Source organism: Accipiter gentilis, chromosome 10, assembly GCF_929443795.1.
Source record: "Accipiter gentilis chromosome 10, bAccGen1.1, whole genome shotgun sequence".
In the NCBI taxonomy this organism is placed as follows: domain Eukaryota; kingdom Metazoa; phylum Chordata; class Aves; order Accipitriformes; family Accipitridae; genus Astur; species Astur gentilis.
Genome location: NC_064889.1, coordinates 14,689,892 through 14,699,995, shown reverse-complemented (window position 1 = coordinate 14,699,995; position 10,104 = coordinate 14,689,892). Strand labels below are relative to the sequence as shown.

Genomic DNA, 10,104 nt, shown 5'->3' with positions numbered 1-10,104 from the left:
TGAGATTTACACTTTTGCTAAAGCATCAAATGCACCAGCCTTAACAAGAATGCATGGGGAACAGACAGTGACAACCAAGTTTGCTGATTGCAGCTGTGTCTATTCCTCTCTACTTTTTAAAATACATAAATTCAAAGATCATTTTGGAGAGTTTTCTCCCAGGTAAGTACTCAGTTACTGTGACTCAATGCTACTGGAACCTCCAGTGTATGAGCAGAAGAGGCTTAAAATACTTACAAACATTTTTAAATACAAACGCACTACAACAGGGTTCTAGGGATGTAACAAGGATCACATACCAAGTATATTCAGGTTCAGTAATTTTCTTTTTTTCCCTGCCAACGTTTCCAACCCAAGCCTGGGTTTCAAGACTGAAGCTTGGCTTTTTCTTGCCCTTCATGTCTAAGGCAAAGTACATTCAGGTGAACAATGCTTCTACAGCCCTATTTCCTAGGCTGAATGCAAGTAAGCTTGTTACCATCAGGAAATTTGCACATGTTAAATTTCTAACTCACTGTTTGTCAGGTATACTTTCAGGGAGCCCCATGACTAACAGTTGTGCAACAAGCTTTTTGCTGAGTTAGACCAGTAAAATTGATGTAGCTCAATTCACAGACTTCAGTTCTTCCCCTGTCCCTGGGGAAAAAAAAAAAAAGGGGGGGGGAGGGGGAGGGGAGAGACAATCTACCAAAACCACCACACAGGTATTTACAAACAGACTCATAACTTCGATACATCAGACAGGATGTATAAAAACTGCAACTACATATTTATGGAGGTGTATCATGAATTTTTAATTTACTTAGTATTATGAAGTGTTAACTGTTTTGCCATGAATGTTCACAGTAAGAAAGAGACGAGTCAGAACAAAGCAATTACTTAACTATATTTTTTTTCCAAGTAACATTTATTAATAACATTCTTAAAGTGATAACTTAAGAGTCATAAGGAAGGGGGCTGTTGTCAGTAAACATACAATGAAAAGGTAGTAAGATTTTTATATTAAAGTATGACTAAAAAGGCTTTTAACGTAGTGTTTAGCCCAACCAAATTTACTACTAAAAACATTCAAAATTGCTAAGTGTTGCAATCAGTTCTATTGAACTTATAAAAACCTCATTTCAGTAGTCAATACTAACCTATTATTTATATAAAATTTTAAACTCCACTCTTAATTTTTGTAAACAAAGCACCTAAGCATTTGAAAGAAAAAAGTTAGTTTACATCCCATTAAACTGCAGCACATGTGTGTGAAACCTCAGGCGTGATCAGGCATGGAGCATAATTAGGCACAGAACAAGACAGAGTTTCCACAGCCAGCTGCTGAATACACTTGTTACCAAAGGTTGTCTTTATTTATACTAATTCAATTATCATTTATAGCTGAGGGTTTAATAAATCCTCCATGCAGAAGATTTCAAAGAGAAAAAGGAGTCATATTACATAGATTTGTGAAGCTTCTGAGGGCTTTGAGTAGTGCATGACTGAGTTATGACTTCTTTATCTCTTTCAGGAATTTTCAGAAACTTCATAGCCACCTAACTTTGGCAGATACTGGGCTTGTTGAAGAGCATAACACCACAACAGAAGACAAATTTTCAGTCTGCTATTGGAATGCTGAGGTATGCTGTAATTTACTGAAGTCCCAGTCAAAAATTTAACATGGTGCACAAGATCATTGTATTCTGAGGCTGTCAGTTCAAGCTTAGGTCAAGAAAGTCAAGAGGGGCAACTATTAACATACAAAAACTTTTGTAATTTCTGTTTTCTTACGGAAAAACAAGGTGGTTATCTTGCCCATATAAACTGGCACAGCGGTCAATCTGTGTGAACAGCAAGAACTGATACTCAGGCTGTAAGTGTGTCTGCTCCTGACTCTTGTGAACAAGAGTTCAAATTTGATATAAATTACGTAAAGTGGCAAATTTGCAGTAAACCTTTGTTAACTGCCAATACAGATTTACAATTATCTTAATTAGCATACTTCCAAAGTAAATCTAGCTACACTAGATTTAATCTGGGTAAATTTTCCTGAGCTGACACGCCCCAAACTAACTATAAATGTCTAGAGGTGACCTTCAGACAAACACCGAGGCACTTACATGAGGCACTGCAGGAAAGCCTGCATTGCCATTGCCCAGCATGTGCTTATTCGGTTGTTTCCTCCAGGGTTCTTGAACTTGTACTGACTATAGGTACGACATTCATTTAAAGAATAGGAAAAATGTTTTAATGACTACCTGACATTAGGACTAAGTGAACTCAGTGGTTTCCTGTTGCTGCCTTCTCCAATTTTCTTTGGTGTAAAGTGTTAGCATTACAGCTATACAAATTTTCTATGCCTAATCCCCCTCAGTTAGCAGTTTCCTGAAAAAAAGGAAGTGTCAAACAAACTCCAACTCTTCTAAATGCCAACTAATGATTTAAACTATTTTTCCTTTTCCAAGTCTTTAAAAGCTAAAACAAATTAAGATTAAACAAGTTAAACACATGCACTGGCCTATAACTAACACAGGCACTACTAGCACTATTCAAACCTGTTGTTTTGTCTATCAATTGCAAAGAATTTTCAAAAACAGTTTAAAAAAAAAGTATGGTGTAGATGCAAAAGCTAAAAAAAATCTGTCCTGTCTTCCACCACCTCTTTGAACTGATCCACAGTAAAATGAAGACCACAAATACAGACCTCTTCTCAATGGGCAGAAGAACAACCAGGCCAGAGTTAACATTTCACCCCACCCTCCCAAATAGCACTCCTTGAGCAAAAACTCTCTTGTCTTTCGCACCATCTTGTTTGTCAACTATTCCAGGAGCTGCACTGAAGTTTCCAGGACCACTGTGTAAGTACCTCCCCCCTTTTATTTTTTTGGAAATGGTTGGCGATGTATATAATCCAAAGACTTGCATCAAAGCTTAACAGTTTTCACAGTTAAGGCATAAACCAGTGATACTACAGGGCAGGGCAGGGGGGGCTCACAACCCCAAGCTAAATTTGCCCTGTTACCTATTTTATGGCTTACAATGTAACATAGACTAACATACACACTGTTTATTCAATTAGTTGTAGTAATGGAACTATAGTTTCATTCTTTAGTTGCTATAGTTACATTACTATCAATCTTTGCATTCAAAATCTGGAAAGAAATCCTATGAAGGGTACTGTACTTTTTTTAATGTGACTAGTCTTAATCAAAATTAAGAGAACATTTCATGCATCAAACTGATATGGGCAAGCAACTTATAAAAATATACTGTATAGAAACACATTTGGAAAATTGCATAGAAAATATCCTTTTATTTGAATTGAAATAAGGCACGGTTTTACTAGCTATGGTTTGGCTGTAAAAATGCAAGTCTATTTTGATTACTTTTCTGTTATTAACAATATTTTCCATAAAAATATAGGTGCTGGAGTAAAAAAACATTTTACAGAGTAGGAAATACTCTATTGTAAAACTTCACCAAATTTACTAGAATTAATTTGTAGAAAATTTGAATACTATTTTAAATCAGGATCCTACACATTATTGTCCTCCAGGCTGTTCACTGGCTGATACTGTGCTTTCTTCATTTCCTGGGTAATCCAGGTGTTCCATCATCTAAATGTAAAAAGAAAAAAAAAAAAAAGAGAGATGGCTCTTTATAAAGTAGTCCTGCTTTTCCCCCATTGGTCCAAAGTATTTGTTAGCTAAGAGAAGTATAATTAAACATGTGTTAGAGTGCATTTTAGCAGAAGATAGGAAGTCCTCTATAGATTGGAAAAGTATTCAAGCCAAATAATCAAAGATCTTTTAGCTAGTGCTTTCCACTACAAAGGCATTCTCCAACTAAAGATCCAAGACCTCTACAAGAAATTAAACTTATGAGTCGAAAGTGTCTCAACTATCAAATACTGAGAACAAAAAACCCAACATTTGGGGTTAAGCAAATTTTTCAAAGACATGGTTTGCAGAACTGGAAATAGATCTTAGGATCCTACCTAACATTTACAGGTAGCAAGCGATAGTTTGAATATAAAAGACTAGCTTTCTCTTTCCCTGACTGTAAAGGCTAGCTATATTACAGTCAGCAAACCTAACTGTATTGGCAGCATTATTTGTAAATTTTCCTTTTATTTTGAAAAGGATAAAGGAAATGGAATTGTAAAGTCCCGCAACAGAAGAGAATCTAAAACAGATTATTATATAGACTGATTATACTTTCCAATTAACTGATTAGGTCACCTGAATAACATAAGACAACATTCTACTTTTCCTGACTAAAAAGCAGCCTGTTTCCCTATCTACTGCTGTATTGCTAGAGGGCAATGAAGGCTCTGGCTTCCTCCCTGGGACAAGGCATTGAATACATTACAGAGGTAATACACACGTTTGTTAGCATGACAAACTGAGACCCAAAAGTTTGAGGGCTTCAGAATTAAGCATAATTAACAAGAGGCCAAGGATTGGACAGTTTTGATAGCTGACAACCAGAGACAAAAGATACAGAAGTAGTAAAACTAATGCTGAAAACCAGAATGTCTCAAGGAGCTAATATGCCCAGTGTGGCAGGACTATTAGGACAAGGGCATAATGCTTTCAGCATCAAAAGGTAGAAACCCCTGCATAAATTCTTCCATAGTGGCATATCCCCATCTAGTAGTAAAAAGGCTTCTTGTCTTTCTGTAAAACAGCTGCTCACCATGTGGGTTCTAAGCTGGGCAGATTTCCACATGATGAGGACACAACTGCTTTCTTGTCTTACTAGCACCCGCTGCAGGATCCTTTGCAAGACAAAGCCAGGCTCTGATACTGTTGTGTCATACGCACTTTAGCATGCTATAATTCTATATATAGGGCAATGAGAGTAGTTCCATTAACTCCTCTCTTCTTCTCTAGCTACGACCCACCTCTGTGCCATACCTTCTTTTATGCCAACAGAGTTGTTTGATTGCAAGGTACACAAACATGCCTTATTAAAAGCAGGTTTGCTTAAACAAGCTGTTTCCCAATCCAGATGCACCAACATGCCTTGCAGTAAGTTGAGATGACAGTTCCAAGGCAGAAACAAGTCCCTGGGACTTGGTAGAGCTTAGGAGAGCCTAGTGGCCACAGTATCAATGTGACTAAAACCAGAAAACGTCTTTCACATCTCTCCCTTCACATGTCAGAATTAAGACGATAAGAATGAAGGCAGGTACTAGTCTTGCCAATACACCTAACAACTGAGTTATAGCAATAGCACCCACACAGTGAATACCAAGCTCCCGTGCTAATGACAATCTTGCATTCACTTCAGCATACCTAGAACTTTGCCCCTACACTGTGAGCAAAAACCCACATCAAAAGTCACCCAAAGCAAAACACTCCCTACAATTACAGAAGTCAAACAGTTACTTTGAATGAGGATTGATGTGTCTGTTTCTGGGAAAAAAAACAACAAAAAACCCACACACAGACCACATTGCATCAAGTAATGCCATGTATCTTCCTTCATCCTAGGGAGGATCATCTAGCAGCTGGCATAGAGAAGGTAGTTTGGGTAAGCATTTTTGTAAAATGTTTCCCTATCAAATAGGCAAGATGCTTCCAGAAGGAAGAGTTTACACTATTTGCAACAATTCAGTGTATCCCAAACTCAAAGATTCTTCTCTTAATCCTACAACAAGGTAAGTAGCAAAAAATGTACTTACGCTGGAGGTACCACCTGTATTTAAAGCCTCTGCTTAATATATCAGATTTTTAAGTTAACTTTAAAACTAAAATGGCTACTAGAGCATAAAGGGTGTTCGGGTTTTTTGATATACATAGATGTTACAAAGCCAAAAAAAAATGCCACCCTACCCAATTTCTAATCTGTCCATCCTCTAGAAGAAGGATAGCCCACAACTTGAAGTCAGGGACAACAGATGCCTTTCTGAACATGTAAGATTGCATTAAGCAGCTTTTTCCACAAGTGTACCTCAGTTGTAGGTTCTCTCAGGACAACCCTATCCTCAAAGCCTCAGCAGAAGCTGCAAGAATCTTTGCAACAACCAGCAGCAAGATGAAGGCACTGTCCTAAAATCCTGGACAAAGTTATTGTTTAAAGTCTCCAAGGAGCCAAAGCAATCAGACCGTACATTGTGGAAAGCTGATGAACATTTTTAAAGTGGAGAAGATTCAGAAGCTTTTCTCCCACATCTGAATTTCTGACAGTTTTTAAGGGTGGGTGGGGGGTGTCAAGATAGGTTAAACATAAATGTATTTCAGTTACTTATGTTTAGTTCCTAACATGGTGAACTATTAAAAACAAAAAAACCCAACCAAACCCCCGAAAACCACACACAGAGCCAAACTAGAAATGGCAATACAAACTCCTGCCTGTAAAAGAGCACGTAGTACCTGTGCACACTTGCCTGCAAGATTCACTCATTATGATGTTGCATTCACAAAATTCTTAACAACATATAGATATGATTAGTTTGCAAGTATCTAAAAATGTGATTTAAAATTAAGTACTAAACAGCAGGTGCATGCTGTGTAACATGCTACTGACAAATCTGTTGATTTATTATTCCAAAGAGAGATAAGAAAGCTTGCTAAACACTTCAAATTGACCAACTAAAAAGTTGCAAGACTATTCTGTCTAGAAAACTTCAAAGTTGCATTAGTCCACTAGATTTTTCATGATGTTACTAACATGATTTCATAGATTGTACTCATACAAAAAACAAATTGTATTTTTAAATTAAATCAGTAACTGGGAAATACATATCAAATTAGTTTATCATGCAGGCATACATGAGGAGTATAAGCAATCCAGAAAACCTAGAAAAACCTTTATTACACACTTCACAGCAGCCATACCGCCCATTTACTGGTAGGGAAGTAGGTACTTTACACTCCCTAGAAATCCCTGTGCTTCAGTGAATAGTCAAAATGTTCTTCTGTGCAGCAACTCATTACAGCTCAAGGCTACTCCATAAAAAAGCCACACAGCGTAACTAGAACTTAAGACTGCATCATTATGCAGAAACAGAAATGGCCTCACCTAAAAATTATGGGACCTCAGAGCTATCTTAGGGAGTCAAGTATCACCCATATGTATAAAGTAGAAACTGAAAAAAACCTGATTTTAACAATCCTATCCAAGAACTTGAGTGCACACAGCAGGACAGAAGAATTTTAAGTTATAAAAATACAGTATGGCCATCTCCATCTGATTTTAATTTGCACTCAGCCCCTCCCACTTCCTAGCTTCTTCTTGGGTTTGTATCTAATTTCTTTATTATTAAGGCTTTTTAATGAGACTTAAATTGTTTAAGTACCCTTTATTTGAGGAAAGGAGCTAGTGAGAAAAGTACTTTTTAGTTCAGAATTTAAGACAGAGTTCACCATCTCAAATTGTCTTCAGTGTATGGGGTAGACAAGCTACACTTTATAAATAGATGTGTAACTCTAGACTGCTGACTAAAATTCAAGATTATATTTAAATGCTCAAAAGCAAGAAGTTGAAATTTGAAAGCTTGCATTGCTCTCTCCATGCTGTGCTTAAGACAGGAAACAGTTAAAATAAACAGCATCAGTGTTAGCAGTCATGAGCTATAGCCTAGTAAGGTTAAGCCTTTCTGCTGCAGTCTAGATGCTGTGCAACAGCAAGACCGCAAAAGCTGGTCCAAATCCTTGCTCCCTATCCCACTGCAAGCACTGCAGACAGTATGGGATAAAGTATACTGTCAAGTAATAAGATGATAGAGGGACTGTAGACATGATTACTAAATGCAAACTACAATACCGAACATTGTAACAGATGACAACAAAATTGTTGTTTAGCACTAAGCAGGTTTTCACATCAACGCAGTGGCACAGAAAAATTAGGTGGACTTCCATATAGGTTAACAGTAGAGGAACTAACACCCATTCTAAATATTTGAAGACACTCCTAGAGATTTGGGAAATTAGAGGCATACAAAGCCTGCCTGCAGGCTTAGGAATCGTGGCTCCATTGGTACTTTAAAGTTTTCCTGTATTCTTTTAAAGAAACAGAAAAAACCTCACCTAAGCATAAAAACAGATTTATAGTTTGTCTTCACTTCTACCCTCTTCTATTGAATTACTCAGAAAAATTACAAAGATAGATGCAAAAAGGAATGAAAAGAGGAAGCAGAGGGGGAAAAAAGAAAAAAGAAACCATAAGATGATTAATAAAATTGCATTAAAAGAAGGCCATAATCACACCTTGTAGCAAAGGAGTCCTGGAGGAGTCCGATACCTAAATAAAATTCATTATATTATTAAAATCATATACAACAAAAATCAGAAAAACCCCATACTCAAAAAAGCTAACTAATGGACCATAAACAAACAGTGGCATTCATGAAGTTTAGTCACCTGATACACTGTACATGCTCTTGTACCCCTATTCTTAGGATGCTTTGCTCTAACAAGTCTGCAAGGTTTCTCTGTTCCCATGAGGACAAAGCAAACCTCTAACAGAAGTCTGGTCACCCTTGTCAATGGGGCAGCTCTGTTCCAGTCCAAATTACCATTGTCGGGGGGGCAGGGGAAGTCTTCTGTCACCTTTCTACATCTTTCCTCCTCAGGATGAGCACTGAAAGCTAGCGATTTCAACCCTGGGATTGTGTGGTTTGGGTTTTGGGGGTTTTGTTTGTTTGTTTGTTTTTGGAGGGGGGGTGTTTTGGGTTTCAACACCACCACCCCCCCCCCATGTTTGTAAGTTCAGTAAAGACAATTCTAAATACTGCTTTATGTGAGGAGTACAACATATAAGAAAGATCAACACTGCAGCATTCTGAGAGTGCAACTTAAATAACACCCTCTGGAAAAAAAATTAATACAGAAAAAGTTCTCCAGAAAGATATAGAAAAATAGGAGTTAGTAAAGTTACACAGAGGTGTTCAATCACAGACAAGTCTAACTCAGGGGTGGTGGAGTGGGGGTGGAAATCAACATTTTAAATTGTGCCAGAAATGAAGTCATCTGACCTCAAAACAAGCTGAAGTTCAGAGCAGTTTTAATCCTTTAAGAAACCAGTTGAAAGGCCATGAAATAACTACTATGGCAACATAATTCTTCCAAGTATGAGTTTTGCTATGAGAAGTGCAAGAAATTCTTGTTGCTAAAAAGAGTTGCCAGATTTACTTAGGCCAATCCTACTCAGAACTCAAGTGAGGAAAATAAATTGCAAAGCTTTTTCCCCCCCAACAGACCCAGAGTTACTGGGCTTTATATATGCAACACTGTTTATTTTAGAAGAGCAAACAGTCACCGATTTATATACAAATGCATGGTAAGCCAAATTCATTCTGACCTACAGAAAAACATTTCTATTCATTAGACCTATGGAAGGAGAAGAGTTGTTTTTGTAGACAAAAAGACAGGGTATCTAGTTAAAGCTGAAGATATCCTAAGTAATTTCATACCTAGCCAACCTCCAGCTGAAGCAGGTGGAGAATATTAGATCAACAAAAGGTAGCTGATAATACCATAGGAGCTGCATACCTGCAGTTTTACATTTACAAGAAGTACCACCACCTTGACTTCCAGTGATCCACCTAAACCTTGCAATCCAGAAGTTGAAAAAGCAGGAGCTGCTCCTTTCCATCATCAACTTTGCACCACGCACCTACCCCTCCAACAGACTCTCCATTCTCTGAGCTGAGTTCAACACAGCCTAGATATAGGTGATAGTTTCTGAATTCAAACAATATCGGACCTTAGGTCCCAAACAAAATTTAAAATAATCTCGGGACTGGTCTATCTTGTGATAAATGCCATCTCACAAGACCTACTGGCACACTCTGTTACTACAAGTCAAATCAGGGGGAATGTGCACATGTCAATAGGCAGAGGCAGACAGCTGGTGGGATTGTAAGGACTGCAGTTCCTGGGTAGTGTTAGAGATAACCAAAGGGGAAATGCAGGAAACCCAAGGTAGTGTGCACACAGTGTGTGCCGTGCAGTGATAGAAAACAGTTATATACCCACCCAGCTATTTTGTTGCTGAATGCTCCATATAATCCTGATGATGTAGGACACCAGTGATGCATGGGAAGTTTCTAAAATTCTAGTTGATCATCAACTTTTTTGAAGTCTCTCTTAATAAAGGACTAGTGCAGATTGG

At 37.8% G+C, this 10,104-nt stretch overlaps 1 protein-coding gene across 5 annotated transcripts in view; it reads right to left on the bottom strand.

Moving 5' to 3' along the window:
• Positions 1–808: 808 nt before the first annotated feature.
• The window catches only part of SPPL2A (signal peptide peptidase like 2A), a 30,484-nt gene continuing 21,188 nt past the window's right edge, over positions 809–10,104 (bottom strand). For 3 of the 5 annotated variants that reach the window (XM_049812338.1, XM_049812340.1, XM_049812342.1), the window contains one exon: positions 809–3,599. In XM_049812338.1, coding sequence (XP_049668295.1) covers positions 3,525–3,599 — 75 coding nt within the window. In that variant the 3' untranslated portion in view covers positions 809–3,524. Of the gene's footprint in view, positions 3,600–8,198; positions 8,233–10,104 lie in introns of all 5 variants that reach the window. The other 2 variants (XM_049812339.1, XM_049812341.1) reach the window with 1 other exon arrangement.